Raw genomic sequence first — 27,116 nt, 5'->3', positions numbered from 1 at the left:
ATGCTTTTCTGCTAAAAGAAAAACAGAAAAATAATATTTCCCCTTGTTTTTAGAAGTATTTGCACATTTATTTTGTCCAAATTTGTTTCTGTGTAGTAGAATGCAATATAGATTGCATAAATATTATAACATCTCCTTAAATCAGTCCCAACTGAATTTCACATACAGTATGATAGCATCTTAAATTCATTTAACTTGTGCGATTTCCAACTTATATGGTTGAAGACTGATTGGTTGAAAACACACAAATTAAATGCATGGAAGGTGGAGAGCTTAAAAGCGCTTTGCCTTGCTTGGGGGACAAGGCCTGCTCAGTGAACCGTCCAGAAAAGTAAGAATGTGTGCACAGGAGCTGTTCCAAGCAGGTGGTTCAAGTATACACATTTTTGTGTATATGTGCCATCCTCATGCATGATGTGATCATACTGCATATTGTTCAGTGGAAACTGGTTTATAGTTGAGGTTTTGTTGAAGCAGACATTCTCAGCTTTAAACAAAAGAAATCTTCTTTTGAAAGGAATTTTAAAAGAAAGATTCATCTTGAATCAGCAGAAAGTAACTTCCTTGAAGAGATATCTTACTAGAAGACAACAAACACTTCCTTGCAAGCTCTCTTAAATATGTAACACTTTAATGAAAAGATTCTTGACATGATGTGAAACCAATGATACTGGCAACTGCAAACAAACAGAAAAAAGGGAGGAACACGACCAATGAGTGACATGAGAAGGAAGCATAGTCTGAGGGAAGTCCAAAGGGGCAGATAGAGAGACATAGAGGGCCACATTCAGCCCCTAGACCTGAAGTTCTCCACTTCCATTTTAAACCAATTTGTATTTTTGAAAGAGCATAAAAGTGTTTGAGGGGAACAGGATTTTTTATTTTATTTTTTGCACTGGGCTAAACAGAAAAAAGCTATTCTCAAGGAAACATGAAACCAACTTATTTACTAGTGCAAATAGCTTTAATCATCTCAGAGATATAGTGATCCATATAAGCAGCCAGAGAGGAGATCGCAACTGCAGCAACATGCTGAACTAGGAAGCCATAGCTTGGTGTGGTGTCTGGGTCTATGGTTTAGCTCTGTCCAGGCTAACCATGAGTTGTAGACCAATAACAAACCTTAGTAACAGCTTGTGGTGAGACTCTGGAGAGTTTACCTCGAGTCTTGTGTTTGGATGACACACTAAGCCAAGGATAGGGAACACGTGGTATCCAGATGGTAACTCTGTAATTCTCATCATCTCTGACCTTGGCTATGCTGGCTGGGGCTGATGGGATCGTAGTCCAACACATCTGGAGGATTACAGGTTCCCCATCCCTGCACTAAGCCAAGCCAGGCTTCGCTGAGCATAGCAAAGATGCAAAACAACTAGAGATGCAAATCAGCTGCAATCTGCTCTCTGGGATATCACACCCCCATGTTAGCATGATGTGTGAAAGGGCCAAAGAGAATAGAAAGTATAAAACAGGTTAAACCACAGACCTTTTGAGAATGTTGTTAGAAATTTCTTCCTGCCTCTCTTTTGTATGAGTTTCAAGTGGACTGAACTGGGCTTTCATTCTCGCCCACAAGTAGGAATCAGCAAGTCCTGGAAGTAGGTGCTGCTGGAAGACACTCTATTGCTTTCTTCTAGATTCCAAGTCAGGCAGAGGGATACCATAATAAACATATTCCTTTTAAGAGGCTAATGTGTAAATCAACTACAATGGATGCCATTCTCAAAGTTGAGGCCACATATGTGGAGGCAGGAAAAACTTTCTTATTCCCATTTCAGAATTTACAAAAGATCACAGTAGAAGTGGTATGCTTACTTGTAGATCACATGCTTTCCACCTTCATTTGGGTTGCATTTTCCCCTCCCCCATGTAACTTTTGCAGAGAAAACTGCTTCTGTTTGGATGGAGCTGTCTACTGCCATGGAAACAGAACAATCTTCTGCAAAGGACCAATGCTGAGATTGCTCTGCCTATTTTCTGGCAGCATTTCCCACTAAAGTGTCTAGGAAGAGCTTCAGTGGCTTCCTGTTATAGCTTGTAAATTGAATGTGTTGCTTACCTACACAGAAAGGGCTAATGGTCAAGTACTGTTATTAATTGTTTCTATCTATATAGTAAAAAAATGGGAATGTCACTGTGCAGCCTCCATTCAGGAGTCATAGTGCCACATCATATTCCTGGATTTGTACATGAAACCAGTCCCTCAAACCAATATTTGCTTCCTGGATCAAATTGTATGATGGATAGTAAGACTACTCCAAGTCAAGTATGCTTTAAATCAGGCATAGGCAAACTCGGCCCTCCGGATGTTTTGGGACTACAACTCCCATCATCCCTAGCTAAGAGGACCAGTGGTCAGGGATGATGGGAGCTGTAGTCCCAAAACATCTGGAGGGCTGAGTTTGTCTATGCCTGCTTTAAATGCTTCCGGTCTTCTTCCTCATTGCCTTGTAGCTTTGAAGCACAGAAGCTCAATAGTTCGGGCTCTCACTTCTGCTGTCTGTTGTTTCTCTTTTCAATCTACAAAGATAAATGACACTCTAAAATAACTAACACAGGGTGACATTGAGCCATAATAAATATAGGGACCAGCCATTCTAGCAGAGTAGACCCAAAGGCACATGAAGCCACTATGCTGTAGATTACAAAACTGTTCTTAGGTTATGGAATAATTTGCATATTTCTGACTTAGTATGCTAATTAAAAAGAAGCCAATAGTTTGTCCCTGTAGCAATTCTAAACCTTCTAACTCCAAGATTCATTTGTAAACCTTGATTAACCAGCCAAATAGTTTTAGTGCAGAAGACATCTGGCTTGGTAGCCCTTTAATGCTTTCCTTTAATCCTATTTAGAGTACCTTTAATTTATACCATGAAAAATAAGTATTATATTTTGTCTCCATTGTAAGGTTATGCTACAACTGTCCATATCCTTGTTTCTTTGTGACTGATTGTCATCCTAAGAGACTGAAAAGTCTAAAGCTTATGCAGAATGTCATGCTTTGCAGATTAATTAGAGCACCAGTTCAGGAGCATGTTCCAGGATCTGAATTAGCTTCTGATAAGTTTCCAGCTGGAATTCAAAGTGGTGGTTTTATAGCTTTCTCAGTTGTAAATGACATGGGATTAGTCAGATGGAAAGCCACCTCAATCTTATTTTCCTATCTGGGTGCAGCTGCAGTAGGGGATGGATTTGCAGTTGATACAAACTGAAGGGGGCTGTTTTGTGTCACAAGGCTTTTTCCTTCTGAAAGCAGATTCCTTTTAAGACAACTGCAAATATATGTTAAGACAGGCTTTACAACACAATCACATGTCCCTCCCCCCTTCCCCCGTCTCTAGAGTTGTATAGGTTGAAAGCTTTCAGGCCATTCCAAAATCTTATTTTTAAAAGAGTGAAATTGGAGCACTGGCTTGACATTCAAGCACCTTAAATCCTCTTATCCTTAGAACACTACGTGAAGTCAGCCATTTAAGCTTCAAGTTTCCAAATCTCAGGTACTTTTTTCTGGTTTCTGAAACACTGTGGTTAGGGGTAGGGATTAATTGAACCCCAGTGCGGGCATGTTTACTGGATTCACATATACCACATGCAGTTGTCTCTAGTGCTCCTATGTAAACACGGTCATAAAACAAAAATAATTCAGTAGCAAAAACCTTCGTATCAGCTTGATTACAGGATTTAATTTGTGTCGAGGAAAATAGCAGGATCTCAGAATTAGACTGATCTCTAAAGAGTATTAAGGATTCACTTAATAAAGTTTGAAACAGAATAAAATATTGCTGCCTCAGCCAATTAAGCTATTTAACTCACACTTTACTACAATGGAATCTTCTCCTCACATCACAATGGATATTTGTTGAAAAGTGACTAAGCTGCGTCATGTGATGGGGTCCTTCAGATAGTCCTTAACACTCTCTGTACCGTTCCACACCCTATGGGTCACAAGGTAAGAAAATTAGCACATGTCTTCACCATTTTCACTGGAATTAAACCAAACATGGATTGGCAGCTGCCATCTCCCACTGATTTCTGAGTACCAAGACCGTCCAATATTGCTGGGAGGAAAGAAAACATTTGAATAGAAAACAGAGTCACAGAATCATAGAATCTTAGGAGTTTGAAGGGACCACAAATGTCATCTAGTCCACTCCCCTGCAATGCAGGAATCTCAACGAAAGCATCCATGACAGATGGCCATTCACTCTGCTTAAAAATCTCCAAGGAAGGACAGTCCACAACCTCAGTTCCATGGTCAAACAGCTCCGTGTTTACATAGGAGCACTAGAGACAACAGCTCTTACTGTCAGAAAGTTCTTCCTGATGTTTAGTCAAAATCTCATTTCTTGCAACTTGAATCCATTGCTTTGAGCCATACTCCCCAGAGCAGGAGAAAACAAGCTTGCTCCATCTTCTGTGTGCCAGCCCTTTAGATATTTGAAGGTGGCTATCATAGCTCCTCTCATCAGTCTCCTCTTTTCCAGCTAAACATACCCAGCTCTTTCAACCGTTCCTTATAAGGCTTGGTTTCCAGACCCTTTATCATCTTGGTTGCTCTCCTCTGCAAAATGCTGGAGGGGCTGCCCTTCAATTGGAACACATTTCCACATGTGGTGGGACTGTAAGGAACCAGAGGATTTCTGAAACATAACTTTCTTGGAAATTGAAAAAAAAACTTAATTTTTTTCATCTCCGCCAAGCTAAGCACTTGGCCCCTTATCTCTCTCGCCCTGACCTAGCCACTGTGATCCACGCGACGGTCACCTCCAGACTGGATTATTGAAACTCGCTCTACGTGGGGCTGCCCTTGAGACTGACCCAGAAACTCCAGTGGGTGCAGAATGCCGCGGCGAGACTCCTTATGGGCGAGATCACATTCATCCGGTACTATACCAGCTGCACTGGAGTACAGGATCAGGTTTAAGGTGCTGGTTTTAACCTTTAAATCCCTATACGGCCTAGGACCCTCGTACCTACGGGACCGCCTCTCCTGGTTTGCCCCACAGAGGAACCTACGGTCTTCAAACAAAAACATCCTGAAGGTCCCAGGCCTCAGAGAGGTTAGGCTGGCCTCAGCTAGAGCCAGGGCTTTCTCGGCTGCGGCTCCAATCTGGTGGAACACTCTGTCACAAGAAACTAGGGCCCTGCGGGACCTGACATCTTTCCGCAGGGCCTGCAAGACAGAGTTGTTCCACCAGGCCTTTGGTCAAGGCGCAGCCTGACTCCCTCCTCTAGCATCCTGCACAGAATTTTGCTTAACGGTTGCCATTAATTGGATTTTAATTAATTTTTATAATGAAATGTTTTTAGAATGTTGGATTATTTGATTGTTTGATTGTTGTTAGCCGCCCTGAGCCCGGCTTCGGCTGGGGAGGGCGGGATATAAATAAAATTTTTTATTATTATTATTATTATTATTATTATTATTATGGGCCAAAATGTGGATTTACTGAATGAGGACCTAATAAGATATTTTATCACTGCAGTTGGGGTAATCATAGCCAGGACCTCGAAAGAGCTATCAGGAGGCACATTAGAGGCATGGTACCACCAAGTGTGGCATATAGTGTTTAGGAAAATATTTCCCAGATCTCCTGAATTGAATATCCTGCTTTCATTTTAGTTTTAATGGTTTTTAACTGTTTTAACTGTTATGCTGTTTTAATGAGCTTCCATATTTTATATTTTAATTATGGATACAGTGATGCCTCGCAAGACGAAAAAAATCCGTTCCGCGATTCTCTTCGTCTAGCGGTTTTTTCGTCTTGCAAAGCAAGCCCATTGACGGCTTAGCGGATTAGCGCTATTAGCGGCTTAGCAGCTTTTAGCAGCTTATCGGCTTAGCTGATAAGCGGCTTAGCAGCTTAGAAAAAGGGGGGGAGGAAAAAAAAGTCGGAAAAACTTGCAAGACATTTCGTCTTGCGAAGCAAGCCCACAGGGAAATTCGTTTTGCGAAGCGCCTCCAAAACGGAAAACCCTTTCGTCTAGCGGGTTTTCCGTCTTGCGAGGCGTTCGTCTTGCGGGGCACCACTGTATTTTAATGTAGTTGTATTTTAATTACAGGTAACTGTATTCTTCATTTTATTCTTGTTATTTTGTTCTTGGATTTTATTTGTTTGTGAACCGCCTTGATATTTGTTCTTGAAATGAAAGGTGGGATAACATAATAAAACAGGCCAACACTTACATGCATAGTAAACATCCATAGTTTAATGCTATAGTTTAATATATAATAGTTTAATGCTACATAATTAAAAATGAAATTTGGTTATGAAAAGTCTCTAACATTAAATTGCATATTTCACATAACAAGCTTACCAAGGTTTTTTACTGCATAAAAATAATAAATTTCTTCAGCATCAATATAATCTGTATTTCAAAGGCACAATTTAAAGACATAATATTAGTGGGATGATTAAAAAAATGTGCGCATTAAGATCAAATAAGCTGTTCTCTACCTTTTTAGTAAAAGCAAACCAACACCCAACCAAAATAATGGCAGATCATAACAATGGAATATATGAAAACCATATACCCATCAACCAAGGCATTTATTTATTTATTTTAAAGCATGTTTATAACCTCTTTCTTTCTTTCTCTCTCTATATATACGGTATATAAAATCTCAAAGTGGTATACAACTCAGTTAAAACATAACAGATGAGATCATATAAAATTACAACCATTTCCAGTAATCACAATAAAACAAATCTTCAGTAAGTGTTGTCATGTGCTGTCAATGTAACAACCACTACCACAATCAGGAAAGCACATGGGTGAAGAAGTAAAATATACAATGAGTTCTAGAAATAGCTAAGAAATTGATGTGTTTTCAAAACGTTATTTTATAAAAGTACAATGCTTCAATTAGAACTCACTTTTCAGATAAAATTTGCAGTTAACAAGAAATGTAGCTGCTGCTATGAGATGCATGTCAGTCTTACCATGGGCAACTTCTAAAATGTTGTAAGAGCACATCTGCATATAACTTTCCATGCTATTGGGTTTGTACTTAAGGAAAAACATAGGAAGCACCTGGGAAAAACACTGAAAGAGTTGTTGATACATTTTGTAGTGTGATCTGTCAGAAACTGGTAGGGAATTGCAATAGTATCAGCCTTTCTGGTAATAAGCCTTTTAAAAGCACTTCTAAATCTATAGAGACTTACTAGAAACAGTCATTGTATAGTGGTTGCATACAATCACTTAAAAAAATTAACTATATTGATCAAACCTGTAACTTCCTCTCTCATATCTCCTTTTACTCAGTTCCGATTTAACAAAACACACATTCCTTATCTAGGATGTAGTCTTAATAAGAGTTTTCAGAGGCAGGAAAATATTCTGAATTTGTACCAAAACACAGCTTTCATATTAAGAATATTCAGAGTGTAAAAGTGTAAAGTTCAAAAGAGATGAACAAACAACATTCTAAAAAATTACTGAAATATCTTCAGACTATTCAGGCTAATTTTCATGCAAGATGTTAACATGTTTCAAATTCTGGTAGTGCTTTCCACCTAGACGTTTACACTAAATACCCCAGGGGTTCCTTAATGTGTTAACAAAATCTTCATCATCCAAAATTCCAATACTTAATCCTTCATAATAGTCCTCAAACTCACAGAATGACACTTCATTAGCATTGCTGCAGGCATCCTCCAGAGTTTCCAGAAATGAAGATCTAATTTCTTCTTCTGTTGCATCACCTGTTAAAATATTGCTTATTATTAAAGACATTAGCAGGGATGCCAAGAGAGCAAAAAAAATAAACAAAATCAAAATCCATGTGTCATTGTTATTAAAAGTACGATGAATTTAACATAAAGGGATTTCTTAAGTGAAAATTGCAGGAGGCAAACCAAGGCAGGAGAAGGTCAAAGGGAATTTTATCTCAGTTTTTTTTAGTCTTTCATTATCCCAATCTGTAGATATGAATGAGGAAATTAAACAAAGCAATATTGTTCAACAGTATGGATTTGAAGAATTCTTGATAAATATACACAGAATAGTGGCTTGGAAGTTACCAGCCATCATTGCTATGTCCATGATATAACCATTTTTCAAACCCATTTTACACCATATTTTTTTCTAAATTAAATAAACCAAGAAAGTAAGAAAGAATCACTACCCTGTTTTCAATATCACAATGATTATAATTAATACTCGAATTCATATTTCAGACAATATTTTCAAGTTCAATTATCACAAATTAAACCTTAGTTGCTGTTAAAAGCACTGGAGCAGGATAGTCCATTTTTTGAGTCGGTTGGTAACTTTATTATCAAAATGTAAGGCAAGCCATTCAAATAAGATGTGAATTGTTGACAAGAAGATGCTAGCTCCCCTCTTTCCCACATTCCCAAAGTGTGACTAAAATGGGTCAGAAAGCAAGGCATCTACTCCTTTCAATCACTATCAACCCAAAGCAAAAAGCTTTGAGCCCTTCTCCCTGGGTTGTTACATCAGTATTGAGGGGGCTGGGAATTCGATCACAGAGTTTCTGTATACTTTGTGAGTCTTCTCCATACCTTTTCAGACTATACGATGGACACAGTATTGACCACTCGCCTTGGGATAAATGAGCACATGTTAATTTTTTGTCACGTGTTCAGCAGAGTTCATTACAGCTTATTGTGGTACCAAAAGGTTGTAATGGTATCTGTTCAAAGATATGTACGTGGAAATCTGGTACTTAATCAAAACAAGTATTTCCCCCCCCCAATGGACAAACTTAGGCAACCACAAATAGCCTTTGTGACCAGTCATTAATTGTTGTAACCTCAGTCCCTCCCACCCTGTGGCACATCTTAGAAGTCCTAAGGGAGCACCAGCCTCTTATTCCAGTTAGGCCAAGAGAATGCAGTTGTGGCAAAAAAACACCACAACCACCTTTTGCCATTTACACCAAAACAGGGCACACAATATGAGTGACTCGCCCTGCCTTCCCCACAAGTTCAGAGAGGTCAGAATAGACATCGTCCTTTCACTTTGTGTTGTTGGGCTAGTCAGAAGAAGTAGGATAGATAATACGATGTTGATAACAAGACAAATCAACAATTACTTTCTTGTACATTAATTACCTGCTACGACTTGAGGATGTTTTATAGCACAATAACATTTCTTGATATCTGTCATAGGAACACTGCCAGTTTTGTTATAATCCAGCTTCATATAAGCCTGAAACAAAGACAATGGTCAGAAAAGAGCAAGGAAGAGAAACACAAATTATGCTCACATACACCTGGCATCTTGAATGATAAGAATTAATTGGTTGGTTTGACCTTAAAAAGACAGAATGTTCATTTTTTAAAAAAAAACAAAAACCCGTAAATAAAGAAATCATCTTAGTTGTGAACCTACACCCCCACATTGGGTATGGAGAAAGATAAAAAATGGAGTAGTAAAGTAAATAGCTGGGTGTGCTTAACTACACACACTTCGCTGGAAGCAAACATTTAATTTTATTTATTTATTAAAATATTTATATGCCACTTTTTAAAAAATGTATTGAAGTGGCATGCAATTTAAAACAGTAACTTTTGTAACTGGTATCAGGAAAACAGGCTGTTTAATGACTTTTACGTCAAAATATAAATTGTTGTCTCCAATGTTATTCCTACTCAAAGACTAAACCCATTGAAATTAATAGACCTGACTAACTTAAGTACATCAGTTTTATACTGTGAGCGCAACTTACTTGGATCCAAGTCAGGTATTTCATGCCCACAAGTCTGTTTAGGGTGAAGGGTTTTGTTTTGTTTTTTAGATTTATTTATTTTTTTTGGTCAACACTGGCAATTCATTAACACTTTTTTCTGCCTGATGCATAAAGCATTTTCTCACTGACTCACTCATTTTCTCACCAACTGACAAATTTTATTCAAATGACCTAGAAAGAAAATTCCTCTCTCTTTCTGCACATCCGTTGCCAAAGGAAGAAAAAAAAAGATTGGTACTGTTCAAAACAGGAGTTATATTTTCACAAAGTGAAATGCCTAACGGGTTCAAGGACCATAGGATTAAATACCAGGAATGATACCTTTATTCTAGCATGCAAAACAGACCTGCAGGTGAAATACTATTTTGCAGTGCATGCCTTTAATCTGTTTTGATATTTGCAGTGCATTATTGTGGCACGCACAGTGTGGCCTTAAGGAGTCACATTTTATGTTATGCATGCAAAAAGTACAAAAGAGAGGAAGAGCGACTGAAAGAGAGCAAAGACAGAGAAACAAATTACAAACTGAAATGTTTATAATAAATATTAAGAAGGGTGGTATAGAAATGCTTTAAGTAAATGAAATCATGATTAGTTTTTTAATAATGACACAATGTGGAAATATTTATCAGAAAACTTATACAGTATTCCTCTTTTACAGATGGTAAGAAACAAATTTTAGTAACTTGTCCAGTCTCAATCACCCATCCCTGCCCCCAAAAGGAGTACAGAATAAATTCATATGAGTAAAATTTGTATCAACACTTGCAGAATTCTGGTTGCAGTTTCAAAGGTATTGATTTGTTGTTCCAGAAAAGTCAACGGGGCAAGTCATTTATTATAAAGGCAACAAGAACTGTTAAATGACAAACCAGAGGAAGCAAACTTTTCTTCAAAACATATAGTGATTAATGATCTTAAAGTATATATATTGGATACTAGATAGCATTTAGCCATAAAGCATTAAGCAGATCAGTACTTCTTAGTTATCTGTAGATAAACTTGTTGTTGTTTAGTCGTTTAGTCGTGTCCGACCCCATGGACCAGAACACGCCAGGCACCCCTGTCTTCCACTGCCTCCCAGAGTTTCTACAAATTCATGTTGGTAGTTTCGAGAACACTGTCCAACCATCTCGTCCTCTGTTATCCCCTTCTCCTTGTGCCCTCAATCTTTTGCCCTCATGAGGTGGCAAAAGTATTGGAGCCTCAGCTTCAGGATCTGTCCTTCCAGTGAGCACTTGGGGCTGATTTGCTTCAGGATGGATTGGTTTGATCTTTTTGCAGTCCATGGGACTCTCAAGAGTTTCCTCCAGCACCACAATTCAAAAGCATCAATTATTCGGCGATCAGCCTTTTTTATGGTCCAGCTCTCACTTCCATACATAACTACTGGGAAAACCACAGCTTTAACTATTCAGACCTTTGTCGCAAGGTGATGTCTCTGCTTTTTAACTGTCTAGGTTTGTCATCGCTTTTCTCCTAAGAAGCAGGCATCTTTTAATTTTGTGACTGCTGTCACCAACTGCAGTGATCATGGAGCCCAAGAAGGTAAAATCTCTCACTACTTCCATTTCTTCCCTTTTATTTGCCAGGACCAGTGGCCGTGATCTTAGTTTTTTTGATGTTGAGCTTCAGACCATATTTTGCACTCTCCTCTTTCACTCTCATTAAGAGGTTCTTTAATTCCTCCTCACTTTCTGCCATCAAAGTTGTGTCATCTGCATATCTGAGGTTGTTGATATTTCTTCTGGCAATCTTAATTCCAGCTAGGGATTCATCCAGCCCAGCCTTTCACATGATGTATTCTGCATATAATTAGCAGGGAGACAATATACAGCCTTCTCGTACCCCATTTCCAATTTTGAACCAATCAGTTGTTCCATATCCAGTTCTAACTGTTGCTTCTTGTCCCACATAGAGATTTCTCAGGAGACAGATAAGGTGGTCAGGCATTCCCATTTCTTTAAGAACCCCCCATAGTCTGCTGTGATCCACACAGATATGTAGATAAACTACATATATTTATATATTTAAAACCCACTTACTTTTCTCACAAATGCTTTCCTATATTCATTCATTTCACCAAAGATGGCACGAGTAAACTCAGCATAATCAACTTCATCATTTCTGTTGTCATTAAGCATTAACCACAAAGATTCAAACTCCTAAAATTAAAGAATTTTGTGTCAAATAAGTTGCAATTCAGCACATAGCCTAACACTACCACATAACACAACAATGGAAGAGGCCAAGTTTTTCTTTATTAAACTTCTATCCTACTCCTCATCCCAAAGAAGTACAGGGCAGCAAACAGGTGACAAAACAATAAAAAACATATCTAAAACAATTTCAATATAGATGCAGACTTCAAGATTAAGTGTTTAAATTGTATTTTCCAAGTAAACTAGATGTAAGGTGCAGACTATTTGTCCTAGGTTATAATGGAAGATATATTTTCACTTTAACATGCATGATGAAAAAGCCCTTTTGGCTACAATTTTGTTAACCTAATGGTATTTAAATTAAATTCTGACCCCAAGTTTGCCATGAGAGCAAGCTAACATTATCTCATGTCAGGAAATAGTAAATGGTATTTTAGGAAGAGATCTCACAACTATTGCCTCTGACATCCCCAGCCACTTTCCTTAAAAAAAAAAAAAAAAAAGGTCTACGATTAAGTACCACAACTTTTAGATAACGATAATATCCATTTGTAAATCACATCTGCTTTTAGCCAGTATCTCTACCATGGAAGGTACACTTCAGAATACTATTTTCCCCTTGTCTGGTCTAGTCCAAATTTACAAGTGACAACTAATGACCTACAGCAATGTTACAGGTATCAGTGACCTGGAGAAATGTAGTTTCCCCACTGTGCTTATGTCTTTCTTAGTATGGCTATCAGGCCCTTGGGAACTAAAATGTTCAAAGTTCCTGGCACCAGAAGCTCTGAAACATGTGTTTTCCTTGGAATCTGGCATCCATATTAATGATGTCAAGCATATTAGTGATGTCCAGGCAACAGTGCTGTTGGGGTGGGAGAGAGAAGAGACCAACCAGTCTCTCTGTCTCCTACAGTAGCAATGAGGGAAGTGGGTGGGAGGGAAATTGTTTCTGACTTGTATTGAGCTAGATAAACTATGAAGTTTGGAATATATCACTACTGACAACCAGCCTGACCTCTCATACTTGCTTGAAACCAGAATTCCAAAAGAACTCTGCCTCCCAGAAGTAAAATTTTGAAAAGGAGAGTGTGTATGTCAGCATAAAAATTGCTGCCCATGTTCCATAAAAATATGTTAAGTATCTTGATTCCTAGCAACTTATTTTATACAGAGCTAGAGAAGGCAAGCTTTTATATTTTCCTTTTTCTTTCTAAGTTACCTGTTCTGCTGATGCCAGCTCCGTGTTCTCTAAATAAAAATACATTTAACTGTTCTAGACTGGTACAGGGAAGCTGCTTTCTACCCTGGGAAAGAAACAATCCATAGAGGGTTGGTGGCAGCAATTTACCTCTGAGATATACCCAGAGTAGTTTTTAGATGGAACATACTAGGTTGTTTGGAGATGGGGATCAGTAGATTCCCTCAGAAGAGTGGGTTCATGGCAGCATACCTTTTCAGAAATGTCTAAATGAAACACTTTCAGTGCTTGTTTGAAGTCTGCTTTTGTAAGAATTCCATGTTGTTTCTTTTCCAGCTCCCGGAAATACTTTCCTAATCTTGTAATTGTACGAACTCCTCTTTTACTTAGTTTTTCTCTTAGCCTGTCTGGGGTAAAAAAGGTAAAAGCAGGGAACATTTTAACAGGTAAAAAAGGTAAAAACAGGGAACATTGTCTATTCTGACTTATAATTATTCTCCAAGGTCTTAGGCAGAGGACTTTGAAAGTCCTGCTACATGAGATATTTTTCACTGGAGTTGCTGCGTATTTAACCCCAGACCTTGCGCATGCAAAAATATTTTCTTCCACTGTGCTAAGAGATAACCTTAAATAAACAAATAAATGGATACATAACGGTTTTGCTTTGCATCAGTAAATAACTATATTTCTTAGTAACAACCTAAAGTCCATTTCTTCTGGACATGTAATAATGTTAATAAACTATTAACATTATTACATCTCGCAGAATAAAAGGACTTTAGGTTGTAACTAAGAATTATAGTTATTCACTGACACAAATGGAATAAAATGGAATAAATATCACCAGAAACATTTTTTAAAAAATCCAAGAACATGGAGAACATTATGAAATGAAAGTTACATAAGTTAATGTCGTTATGTTATAAAAACTGTTTGAATTGTAAATAGTTTGCTGAATGTGATGGTCAATTTACTTCTAACAGAGGCCTGGCAGATATAATGTATACAAAACCAATAGACAGTTTGTATAGTTACTAAAGAGGTGATTGTGTCTTGTGAAATTTTCCATTATGTCTGCTGGCACCAGAGACTGTTACATTTACATGGGTCAACAGAATAAAAAAGGCCACGCTGTAACAGACCATTTAATGGACGTTCCATTTGAACTCACTGGTCCTTAATTAAAGGCCAATGGCATGTCAGAGAAACCCCTTTGATTGGTTAAAGGAGTCTGACAGGAAAGAATAAAAGGGCAGACACAGCACTACTGTGGGAGAGTCTGGAATCAGAGTCTGAGAGAAGACAAAAAAGAGAGTATGAAAAGAATGGGAGCTGAAGAAGCCCCTGCTGTCAAGAGGAATCAGCTGGAGGCGTGAGAGGTCCTAGTGGCAGTATGTAGTTGTCCAGGGAGAAGCAGCCAGGACACCATGGCTGAAATTCTTAGAAAGTCTGCAGAGAAAGAAAGAGTAAAACAGCAGTGCTCTAAAATAACAGTACCCAGATTTGTCAGCTGTTGACAAGTGTCCGTGTTGGATACACTGGGTTTCCACAGCTTCACTTGTATATAAACACAGAGGTTTAGCTATCAACGCCTTTAAAAACTAAATGCCACCCATTCAGTCAGAATGCTTTCAAAATCTTCTAGGAGCATGTACTGTAAGGTTAGGCATGAGAAGGGACAGCACCACTAGATGAACTTTAAACTAAGATTGTTGGTTTATTCAAGGGATGCTATTTACAGAAAGGGATCTTAAAGGCATTTGTTAACAGTTCTGTTAAAAGTTTCTGAAGACTCAAGAGATGCTGTTGTTGACAACAACCTCCAAGCGCCTTTCACTGGAGATAAAATTCCTTAAGATTCCACCCCAATCAAATATGCACACAACCCAGGCCAGGTATTGGGAACAATCTACATCTACAACCAAAAGTTCCTCTGGTTGTACAGTCAACTAGCAATTTAGGCACATTTAACTTGTGCAAAATTATCTTTATGTGCTTGGCTGAAAAAAAATTAAAGGGTATGGGCATCTGGGTGGAGAAAAATGTTGGCAATCATACCCACCATTGCACTCACCTTGGGAGAGTGTTTGGCGGTCTAGAGAGAGGGTGTTTTGGCTAAACATGATTTTGGCTTTATGCACCAACCCCAGAATATAATCCCAGCACAAATTGTATTTCTAGCTGCTTGGACAGTTTGGCTAACTTTACAAATTCACCTGTGCAACCTTCCTTTGGTAAAATCTATATACAGGACAGCGTCTTAGAACAACTCAGCACCTGGCTTACTACTGCTGATCCTTATTGGATAAGCATAACAACACACTTGAGTATTACATTATGGGCCTCAGTTTCCCCTCTTTATTGTCTGTCTTATACCTCACACTGCCCTCATCAAATCACTATCGCCCCACTCAACTGTCGAAACCTAGTTAACACCCATATGAATGGAACCTCAATCATTCTGCTGTCACCTAGATCAATCAGACTGGATTTACCTGATCCTGGCCCCACTTAATAAAATCTTAGAAGCAATAGGTCTCTTATCTCCTCTGCCAGAATCTGTCACCAAGATCTACTGTTACACCGGCTTACAACATCGTAACAGTACAAAGCCTCGAATCGGCTACAAACTATTTTCATTTCAAAACATGAACATAAACAAACATATATACAGCTTTTCTCCACAATGCTCAGAACACAGTGATTCCTGACCAGGTTGAATCCTTTATAAAGCCCTTGAGTTAACTGAGGAAAAGAACCTTGACCAAAGAGAAGACTTCAGGCAAAGTCCTCTGTAAAGCCTGAGTTAGCTAGAGAGAAAAGAAGATAAGGGTAATTGGCTACTGGCTTAGAATACAGAAGAGAACCAGAACAAGAAAAGAGATACCTCTTTAAAGCTAATATCTTTTAAATCTAGCATCTGACCTACAAATAATCCAGTTATATAATACTATAAACAAGTAATTTAATAAACAAGTAATATAAACAAGTAATTTAATAAGTAATTGCTTGACTTTTAAAATTAAGTCTCCGGCCTTTTCATCCCATGACTAAATCCAGTATTGTGTGTTATATGAATAGGAACTTTTTTATAATTTAATGGTGGCAGACAGTGCTTTTTCCCCCCAGGGGTACTCAAGGGTACGCAGTACCGGCATCTCTTTTGTTGCTGTTGTTAAAAAGTGTGGCACTTACTATTACAACTTCACGGTGAGTACCGGCATGTTTTCCTAGAAAAAATCACTGGTGGCAGCATAAATAAAAGGGATAAGCAGGTACATTCAGTTTATATGTAAAAGCAGAAGTGATTCTAGCTGGCATTCTGCTCTTAATTGCTGTTTCCACTTTGGTTGGGTTATTGCAGGATGAGCACTTTAAGTCAATAACTTTTTGATATATTTTAATTTGGAATTATATGCTTTTTGAAAGAAATTGTAAATTGCTATGAGACACGTTTTTTGTAGCAAGCAGCAAATAAATATTAATAATCAGGGCTTTTTCTGTGAAAGCACTCACTGGTACAAAGTACCAGCACCACCTTTTTTAATGGAAAACATAATAATAATAATAATAATAATAATAAGGTGGGATTTTATGCCTAGATATGTTAATATAGTTAAAAAGCAAAAACCATCCTTCCATGAAGGCACATGGTATGGGATATACAAACCTTGAACATTCCGTAAAATAATATTGTCTTCACCTTCTTGTTTGATAGCATGTTCCTCATTTTCCACATTAAAATTCCTATAATATATTAATTCATTAGAACCACGCTACACATAACAGAAGTTAACTTTCATAGATCTACTCAAATTATCACCTACAGGTATGCTAGGAAAAGGCAGTTATTTGTAATTTATAAAATGCTTTATAGTAACTGATCAAAATTCAGTATTTTTTGAAACCAATTTATTTAAATGCCATAAAGCACCCTTTCTTAGGTTGGCAAACCAGCCAAAGCTAGTATAAGTGCTCTTAAGTTACCTACACAACCTGGTCAACCAGAGCTTGATTCTTCAGAGGGAGTTCAACCCAATTCAAAATAAGTTGCATATTTCCACCCAGTTTAGAAGATTATCCAGCCACCATCCATCTTGTCATTTAGCATCTTTACAATCCTTGCTTCTAATTACTACCTCTCTTCTAATTTGTCTTGCTAAAGAGTTCTTTCCCTCACTCACCTCCAAAAAATCCCACTATGATTTTACTGATGATCTCTAAACCTTAGGCCTGCTATGCTATCAGGGAAGTCCTAGAAGTACAGATCAAGGATTACAGGAATGCAAGTGGCATTTGTGGCAGCAGAAACCCTGGGTGGATCTACATTCGTGGTTTATAACATTAATAATGTATTATTAAAATGTGACACCAGAGGGCACTGCAGAGCAACGAGCCACCAGCCATAGGGAAACAGTATGTTAAAGGTAAGGTGATGTTTTATAACAATGTATCTAATATTGTTACAATAACGTTTAAAAGATCAATGTAGATCCAGCCCCAAAAATTTCTCCGTTCTTGTTCTGCTCCCTACTTCAGGGTTCCCTTTATCTTCAACAGAATAACTGCTGATTAATTCCCACCTTTTGAGGATATAACACATTGCTTTTTTTTTTTACAGAAAGTGTTTTGTTTTATAAAATTGATATGCTACAGCTGCAGTTTGAAGAGAAATTTGTGCTGTTTCTTTTCTCTTGCAGGGTCCAAGCAGCTAAAGGACGGAAATAGCCTGAGGAGAAAGTATTAAGGAGGCCCTCACCACACACAACACTAGATTCCCCCTTCAGATAAAATTTCACAGTTGCATTTTCTGAAAGAAAACATAATAATGTATTAATATAATATAGTGCTGCCTGTATGTTTCCTCCATTTATCTGGAGCTTCATAAAGGGAAGGATTATGACCCTCCCACTTCCCCATCTTAGTAATTTCAGCTTCACAGTATCTGTCTAATCAGATATAACACTTATGCCCATCAAGAACCAGCAAAAAACCCAAATCTCCCAAGTCAACATAAACCTTTATTTGTGAACATATTTTCAAGACAAGAAATAAAATCTGACCCGTTAGACTAAATTCACTTACTTTAGAAAAGCTCTAGCAGTTTCATCAATATTTGTGACACGGATTGTAAATATTGGTTTCTGTTTCATACTTTCTGGAAGGGCAGGGTGTTGCACACTCAAAAAAGTTAGGTCTGCTCCCTGTCAGCAATAAAAGTGATTTACAATATTCCATAAAATATAACTCACTCATCACTACTATCTTCATAAAAATGAACAATTTCACATATGTTTGTCTTATGCAAGCACAGACACCATTTGGTTCCTATACTCAATCTTATTCTTTCTTCTAAGCAGTTTATCTAATGTTCTCTAGCAATACTAGCAACAATAACTACTATTCAATTAGAACTCTCAATCCTCAGCTGTCCTTGCTCATTCTGCCAACCAGCCACCCACAAGCTCCATTCCACCCAAATACCTTGTCTATTCCCACAATGCCCCAAGTGCCTGCAGTAAGTTAGCTCTATTTCCTAACAATACCCTCATTTAGTAACATGATTTTATCTGCTCCCTGCTTTTGTTGATTGCTCCCATTGTCATAGAACCTCTCTACTTGCATAGCCTGGAAAAGTTCTAGTCACTAGAACAATTACAAGTACAGTGACATGAACAAATGCATTCAAAGTGGTGCACTCAATTAAAGACATGTCTAGTTATGGGAATTGGATTGGAGAAGAGAAAAGCAGTATTTAGTGATTCATAGCAATATGAATTAAGAGTGTTCACCAGTTCAAGGTGATGTGCCCCCCATGATGTGACATCTTTAACAATGACTAGTTACGAAGAATCTATCTACACTTAAGAGCTTCAATTGTTTATTTCCAAAATGTAATACTACAGAAGTCTCTTTCAATACATGTACTGAGGAACAGAGGAGCAGCTAACAAAACTATCCTAACTGCTGTGATAGCCCAATGACCATGGAGGAAATACAGAGGAGCTTGCAATACCCTATTATCCAGCTACAAACTTGTTACTAGAGACTCAATTGTGGCAGAATCAAAGACTGCTCCAAATAATATTCGTCACAGATTCTCAAAAGCCCAAGTTTGCTTTATCCCTCTGTTCACAGAATGATTGCAAAAACCTCACAATAGGAGTATTCTCTTTGTATTAACTGCCCAGTATAATTTGGCACCTCTTCAAATTAATTTACACATTTAGTTCACACCCAAGGTTCTGGACCATATAATAAAAAGTGAACACAATTCTTCTGTCACCTATTATTCAGCAATTAGTTGTTTTCCTTGAATGCTAAAAAGAATAGCAACATCTAAAACAATACACCTAAAAATGACAGCTGTGATGTCTTAAAATTTTGCAGTAAATCCTTTTAGATTCTAATAAATTATGATCAATTTGCAAAAAACATGCCATTGCATTTTGCAGTTAGTCAATAAAAGGAAATGCCCATTAAACAAAGCTGTTGTAATTTGATTATAAAAGTTAGCAATTAATAACCCCTTCCTGACTGCTACTGATTGCCCTCTTGTGGGAAAAGTAAGACATGCAATTCATAAAACCAAGATTTAGGCACAGAATGCAAATCCACTGACATGTGACAGGTGAAGGGTCACACTCCCAAGTCTGCACTCTGGAAAGTGCCTACACAAGTGCCTTTGTTAAAACTATCTATATTACTAATGAGGGAAGGAAAAGCTTTACCTTTCTTGTACGATGAACAGACACTGCACCACTTTTCCCCAGTCGAGTCCCTTATGGTAGTGTGGTATTCCTGAGAAGGGACACTCATACTTTGCTCCAGACTGCCGTGCATAACCAGTCCTGTTCCCCAACACTGCTTCGTGATCATTCTCCCCACACCAGATGCTCACAACACTTTTTCCTTCCTCACTAGCCCTCCATTCCTTCTCTTCCTCTCCCTAGTCTAACAGTTCAAACAGTTACTTTCCCAATATTCTGATTCCTTTAGCAGCAGTTGCCAAGCTGGCCCAGGCTACTGCAGTATCCCCCATTTCTCACATTAGTACTTATTCCTGTTTTTCCTAGGCAACTGGCCTTATGAAATATATTAAAACCAAAATAGGAACATTAAACTAAAATCTCATCACAAAACTACACAAATATACATATATCATCTGCCACATTACATACCCTCCAGTTTTCTTTAGTCAATCTTCAGGTGCTTCTCCTGATTAAGTAGATTTTTACCGCTTAGTAGAATTTTTACCGCTTACTTACACTTTTGCACTGAGGTGTTATGGAAGCCCCCACCTCCACCCATGAATTCAACAACAGAGTTCAGATTATTTAGTTTGCAAATGTATGTCTCCTTTCCATAATACTCCCAGATTAACATTCTTCAAACCATCTTTGTAGTAACACAGCTTTGTTCCAACTTAGAGAAAGTTGGAAAGTGCCGCTAGCTTCCAACCTCTGAGCCCAATCTTGCAAAACTTCCTGTGGTACACATTCAGTCTTTCTCCAACCTGTCAAAACACCTCCCTGCAAATTTGGCAGATCCCATTGTGCCCACTAAATAACACACACACACCCCGATGCCGCCCCAATTTTGAGATGTTGTTCCTGGCTCATTTTTCCTTGGCCACAGAAATCAAGATAACTTAATTTGTCTAGTTTAGTACTGAGGAACTAGAGTAAAATATTATAGAAAGATCAAATCACCACACCTAACAAATGCAGATCCACAAGCCCTTAGGTAAGCATTGTCACAGAGGTTCACCATACTTACAACATAGACATCACTTAGACAGTATTGCTTTCCTTTTCTCTGTCCATGCTGATGAGCATAAACTCCCTTCTGAATGAAAGGTAGAGCATTTGTTCTGTGCAAAATTAAAAAGCAAAACCAAACCTTTAAGTTCATTTCCTGAGCAGTAATGATTTGATAAAATTCTGAAGTTATTCCTTGTTCTACGTACCTATTTTTACCAAATTGCCGGTATTCATATACAGTTAGAGATTTGTCATATGCAAAGAAAAATCCAATCAGTTCTCGACAAGCATCGCGACCATTTCTATAATGGTAAAAGAAGCTATCGTAAGGTTTTTAAAAAATAGTGGAAACCCTATCAACCGAACAGACAAGAACTTGGCACGTTAGGTACATCAACATCTACCATAAGAATAATTTTCTAGATACAAAGTAAATGAACAAATGAATTACTTCCTATGCTTGCAGGCAAATCCCTACCTCTTACCTCCTCTAAGCAAATGAAAGAGTTTTGTCAACAATTTGGGGCTACATTCACAAAATTCTTACTTATGAATGGAGCTTTTCAATCCATTAAAATGTGCATACAGCAGCCCCCTGTTTTGTTCATGCAATGTTAGACTAAGGCCACAGTACACAGGTTGTGCAATATTTCACACGTAGCTTTTTTAGTTTATTATCCTGTCCTTCCTTCCAACTGCAGCTCAGGGTGGTTAACAACCAACAGATAAACAATCATACAAAGTAACACATGTCATCAGCAACAATTCAACAGTGAATAACCTCAATAAAAGAGCATCTAAAGATAATTACCCCATTACGGCAACACCAGGGCAATGTGATATATATATATAGCCTCCTTGCAAAAAATAGTATTCTGTGCCTCCTCTCCTCTATCTACCACTGCCCAGATGCATATTGTCTCAGGTAAACAATTGAAACCTTACAAAGCACAATACTTAATATGTCAAACAATAATTTTTAACCAATCAGTAATGGTCTAGCTAGCTAGCTGGATCCTCAAACAATAACAAAGCAGTAAAATAAAAACTAATAAAAACCACAAAAGACAGTATCATACCTGACCCTCTTCTCTTTCCTTCAATAGCAGCAGCAGTTTGATTTTACACAGAGAGCGCGCGCAAAGGAGCTAAACTATCACCATTTCCACAGTGGCTTATGGTGACTCCAATCTTACCCACTGTATCTCAGTGATCAGATAATCTTCCAGTGACACCAAGGGCTGCCCTTCCTTCCAACCCTCCCAGCTCTTATACAGAAGGATTCCTCACCTAGTCTGCCACCCTGGGTTGCCTTTCTTCCAAGACTTCCTCAGGGAAAAACATGCAATATTATTTCATTATCTTATTAGAAACTATTGGAGTAAGATATCCTCAGTTAAAACATACTTGCATTACAAAATACTTAAAAAGTTTTAGACATACCTTGATAGTATTCTACCATCAAAGCGTAATTTGTTGGAAAGCACATTTTCAGTTAATGCTGACCTAGTCCTTATTCTGTAAAAATAATTCACAGTATTAGTTAAGATCTGCACAAGCAAAAATAAACATTCTTCATGCAAGCTACTTTTGAACCTAAAAACGCTCATAAATTGCGAGAACAAATCATGAAAGCAGTGGGCAAAGTCAACATGTGAATTCCAATTGCTAATAAACTAACAACAAATACAACAGGAAATATGTTCTCACTATTTATGCTATCAGCCACATTCCTTTTTCACAGCTCTGTAGTGGAGAACAACACTGTGAACAAATTCCTTAATGATCTAAACTGCCCACTTCAGTTCAGTGTTACAATGATGTAGGTAACACTATTTATTTATTAAAATATTTATATCCCATTGTTCTGCAAAACACTTGAGGCAGCTTACAATTACGTAAATGGAAACTATGTAATAAATAAAAAAATCAATTGTAACATTGATTGATGCTCAACCAAGTCATACACAGGGTAGGCCCAATGAGTAGAGAGTGGAGTTGCACTGCTGGCCCTGGCATCAGGCACACAGCTGGGTCACCCCAGGTGTTCAAGAGTTGGCAAGGATGTCTGCACTAAAAAAGCCTAGGGATGAATAGCTGATGCTTGTGCACAGGCTTCCATGCATTAGGCTTCCACATGGTTAGTAACCCCTATGTGTGAGCACACATACAGATTTCTTAAGTGCAGATAGGGCCCACAGTCACTGGCAGAGGAAGGGGGTGCGGGGGGTGCGGTCCGTCCCAGGTGTCATCCCTGAGGGGGGTGACATCGCCACGCTGCCGCCCCCAGGACACTTACCCCGCCCCTGTGCATGGCTAGCCCCTCCCCCATGCGGCTAGCCCGACCCCCGGGTGCACAGCATGTACACCGCTCCAGGCGTTGGAGCAGCTAGCTCGACCTCTGCCCAATGCATGTAAGAAACTGGTCTTTCCATGATGCCTCCATGAGATTTACACATGAAAGGGGCTACAATTTCCATTTTATCTAGATTATTGACATATGGTAAGACACACTAAGCACTAGATAGGACAACTCTGGGGATGTTACCAAACTGGCTGTCGGCTATGAAACTGTAGTAAAATGTTACTATGCACCCTTCACTGTAAGGTCTCAGTATGATTTTCATACTGAAACACAATTTAAAACAGTTTTTAAAAACTTAGAAATACAATTAAAAATAAGGTGGGTCCTAAAAATATATATCTCATTTGCCAATGGGCAGGTAAAGAGGCACATCTTCAGCATTCATCAAGGACTGCATAATGAGGTTGCCAGATACGCCTCTGTGGAGCAGGAGTTCCACACAATTTAGAGACTGCCATAGAGCATGCCCTCTCCTGGGCTGCTACTCCTGAGCTTCTGAACAACCAAGAGGGCCCCCTCTGCTGATCTAAGCACCCTAGAGGGTCTGTAGGGAAAGAGGTGGTCTTTCAGATATTTGGGGGCTAAGTGATTTATGGCTTTAAACACTAAAGTGAACACCTTGAATTGGACCTGCAGGTAAACTGGCAACTAATGCAGATATTTTAAAACGGGAGTTATATGTGATCCAAAGGGAACCACAGTTAGTAATCTTACTACTGTATACTGGACCAATTGAAGTTCACAAGTGTCAGAGCTGCCTCTAGGTCCCAGCTCACAGAGGACCAACGCCAGGCTGTCGTTATGTACAAAAGTCTTTATTGAGGTTTAGTTTCCATTTCAAAGCCGCAGCGCGCAGCTCTACGTCTTAAAGCCTAGACCGGCGAAGTCCCGTCTGAGTCTCCGCCCCTTCCACACCAGTTTAAGACTCTCGCTTTGCTCCACCTCTTCCTAAGTTCCTTTCTCCTCTGGGCCCTCCTGCCCGCTAGGGTTTCATCCTTTCTGGACTCCTCTGACGCTGACCCTGATGATTCTTCCCCCTCCTTCCGGCGGGCTTTAGGACCTGGTTCCCTATCCGGGCTACCTTCTGTGCCGCTCGCCTGTACATTTGAACTTGGCGCGCGTGCCCAGCCGGCAACTTTCCTCTTGACCGTTCCCTCGCTCTCCAATGGAGGCGTGGCCAACCCTGACTCATCTTCTCTCGCTGGTGGTGAATATGTGGGCTCTGATACCTGGGACTCCTCCCCCCCACTACGCTCTGGTGGGGAAGCTGGTCCTGATTTCCAACTGCTGCTCTGGGAGTCCCCGCTGGCCCCTTGCTTCTGGGGTGTCCCCCTTGGGTCCCCCCTTGCCCTGCCCATCGGCGCCCCCTTCTGTGAATCTTCTGATTCGCTGGAGAGGCTCATGGAATCTCTCGGGCTGCTGTCATCTTCTCCTACGCTGCCCTCGGATTGCTTCCCCTCGCTCTCCATCTCCTCTCCTCCCTGCGCTCCCGCTGAGTCCCTGACATCTTCAAGAGCAACCCCACACTGCAATTGTTAAGTTGTGGGCGAACATATCAGACGACACAGCGATTCTTCAAACAGCTCTTGTTTATTCAAAGGCCAGAACAGAACTGAACTGAGGAGCTCAGTCAGCCTGCTTATATAGAGCTCCAGAACAATGTAACTGTAGCAACTTTCTAAAACTATCCAATCACTGAACGTCACTTTCGATCCTTCATTTGCATACAAACTATCCAATCACTGAACGTCAGTTTCGATCCTTCATTTGCATAACTGTCTACAGTATCCCCCTGCTGGCCCAGGGTGAGAACTTCAATACATAACAGCAATAATCCCAGGAAAGACCCAGGGAAGAACAGTTGCCACATGAGGTCCAACTGGCTGTACTCCAATTCAACAGCTTTGTTTACTAGAATGAAATCAACCAGAATACTGCTGTCTGGTTGGACACCTAATAATGAACAATATGTTTATGTTCATTAATTTCAATGGGTCTAGTCTTAGGAAAATTTAGTTGAATATCACCCTTAGTCTCAATCTGTAGTAAATATTGTTGGATTGGTCCCATTAAAATATATGGGCATATAATATGTTCCTGTCAAAATATATTGATGAAATCTTTTAGGGTCCTGTCTCCAAAGCAGAGTTTTTGTAAGGAGCATAGTACAACTGATCAGTGATTTGTTTTGAATAATCTAATTTAAAAGTGTAATTAGAAATGATCATCCAAGGGTGTATATTGCATTTGTTAATCTTTCATCTGCTTAATTCCATTTGTGGAAAAAAGCTAGCTGTTACTTTGTTACAAAAAGTAACTCATGTTTCTTATATCTGGGCTCTTTCAGATTTAATGATCCAGTTAAAACATCACAATAAGCCACAGTTTGTCTTAAACCATAACTGAATTGTGAATATGAAAAAAAAAACAAAATATTTCTTTCAAAGACAAAACAGGTCTGAGTGATTGCCTCTCTTTTAGATGAAACAAAGAAACGTAGATACATTGTCTTAGATCAACCAAAGCTTCATCTTGAAATAATTTTAAGGCTATATTCAGCAAGACAAGCAAACACAACAGCATATACTTACCTTGTTTCATGTAATGTTCTTTTTCGAAAGCGCAGAGGTGCTGTCCTTAATCCTGGAAGCATAAGATCCTTCTCATAAGTATCAGCATTCCCATTTTGTTCTGGATCACTTATCACAGCTCTAACAAACAAACAAACAAAAACCCAAAAAAACCCACATGATTTCATGGAACTAGTTTTATAGAATTAAAATATAAAGTCAAATTCTTACACTGGAACTAGCTACTACATAGAAGACATCAAGAGACAGCCGCAGAATCTATGCATTCAAATTTATGCATACAATTTTAAAATAATGAATGTTTTATCTAAATCACACAGTATAACTAAGTTAGCAATGCTTTCACCATTTAACCCTATTCACAACAAAAGATTTGGTCACAATTCTGTCGCAGAGGCAGGATGCACTGGAAACAAGCACAGGGACTGATGAGCGGAGGGGGAAGTGGGAGAGAAAAAGGACAGGCACACCTGGTGTAGTCTACTTCCTCCCTAAACTCTTTCTCCCATCCCTCTTGCTGCTCAGCTCACAGTGCCTCACAACATGATTCTCTTCTGGGTTCTTTTAAATACATGCAACTCCCCATTTACACAGGTGCTATGTTCCGAGGCACCTTGTGTTTAAGTGAAATCACGTATATTGGGAACGCCATTGCAAAACCCCCTAAACCTCTGGCAACCCTTGAAAAACACTTTTTTAAAAACCAAAAATCCACCAAACTCCACCACAATTGTTCCCTCCAAACATCCTTGCTTAAACTCCAACTCTTCACAGGCCTCAAAGGATTCTGGGATTTCACTTGCAAAGCTTCATGGGATTGCTAGACACTATTTTCACACCATTTTTGCCATTTACACACTCTTTTAAGGCTGGTTTTGCACTGTTTTGTGCCACTTACGGGTTTGTAGAAATGTGTGTGTGTGTGTGTGTGTGTGTGTGTGTGTGTGTGTGGTTGCACATGCCTAGAATATCTGTAAATGGGGAGTTGCCTGTCCTCTTTCCCTAACACCAGGAATAGGAATACTGTAGCTCCATGTGCAGGCCTGAGATGATGGATGTGAACAAGAAAGGAGTATTCTGTCAGCCACAAAGACAAAAAGTAAGGCGGAAGTCCTATCTTGTCCCACATTAGACCTTGCTTGCCAGATTCTTTTTTATTTGTTCTACATCCTGTTCAGAGGTACTAGATAATGACCATTACATATTTACAAAATCAGTTTCGATAGATCTTATGCACAAATCAGTATATCTAAGATAATAATCTTATGGCGTAATCTTATATTTACTCAGCAGTATGCCAGTGAACATAAGGA

General features: G+C 38.9%; 1 protein-coding gene across 2 annotated transcripts in view; it reads right to left on the bottom strand.

The window, feature by feature from the left end:
* Positions 1-6,190: 6,190 nt before the first annotated feature.
* The window catches only part of CAPS2 (calcyphosine 2), a 30,547-nt gene continuing 9,621 nt past the window's right edge, over positions 6,191-27,116 (bottom strand). For both annotated transcript variants that reach the window (XM_079993818.1, XM_079993819.1), the window contains exons 10-19: positions 25,804-25,923; positions 22,291-22,365; positions 21,054-21,149; positions 20,864-20,957; positions 18,170-18,288; positions 16,755-16,831; positions 13,337-13,491; positions 11,767-11,886; positions 9,084-9,180; positions 6,191-7,709 (exon numbers count right to left, since the gene is read on the bottom strand). In XM_079993818.1, the coding sequence (XP_079849944.1) occupies positions 7,534-7,709; positions 9,084-9,180; positions 11,767-11,886; positions 13,337-13,491; positions 16,755-16,831; positions 18,170-18,288; positions 20,864-20,957; positions 21,054-21,149; positions 22,291-22,365; positions 25,804-25,923 (1,129 nt within the window). In that variant the 3' untranslated portion in view covers positions 6,191-7,533. The remainder of the gene's footprint in view (positions 7,710-9,083; positions 9,181-11,766; positions 11,887-13,336; positions 13,492-16,754; positions 16,832-18,169; positions 18,289-20,863; positions 20,958-21,053; positions 21,150-22,290; positions 22,366-25,803; positions 25,924-27,116) is intronic.

Source organism: Podarcis cretensis (assembly GCF_951804945.1).
Source record: "Podarcis cretensis genome assembly, chromosome: 10".
Taxonomy (NCBI): domain Eukaryota; kingdom Metazoa; phylum Chordata; class Lepidosauria; order Squamata; family Lacertidae; genus Podarcis; species Podarcis cretensis.
This window is presented reverse-complemented; position numbering and strand designations above follow the sequence as displayed.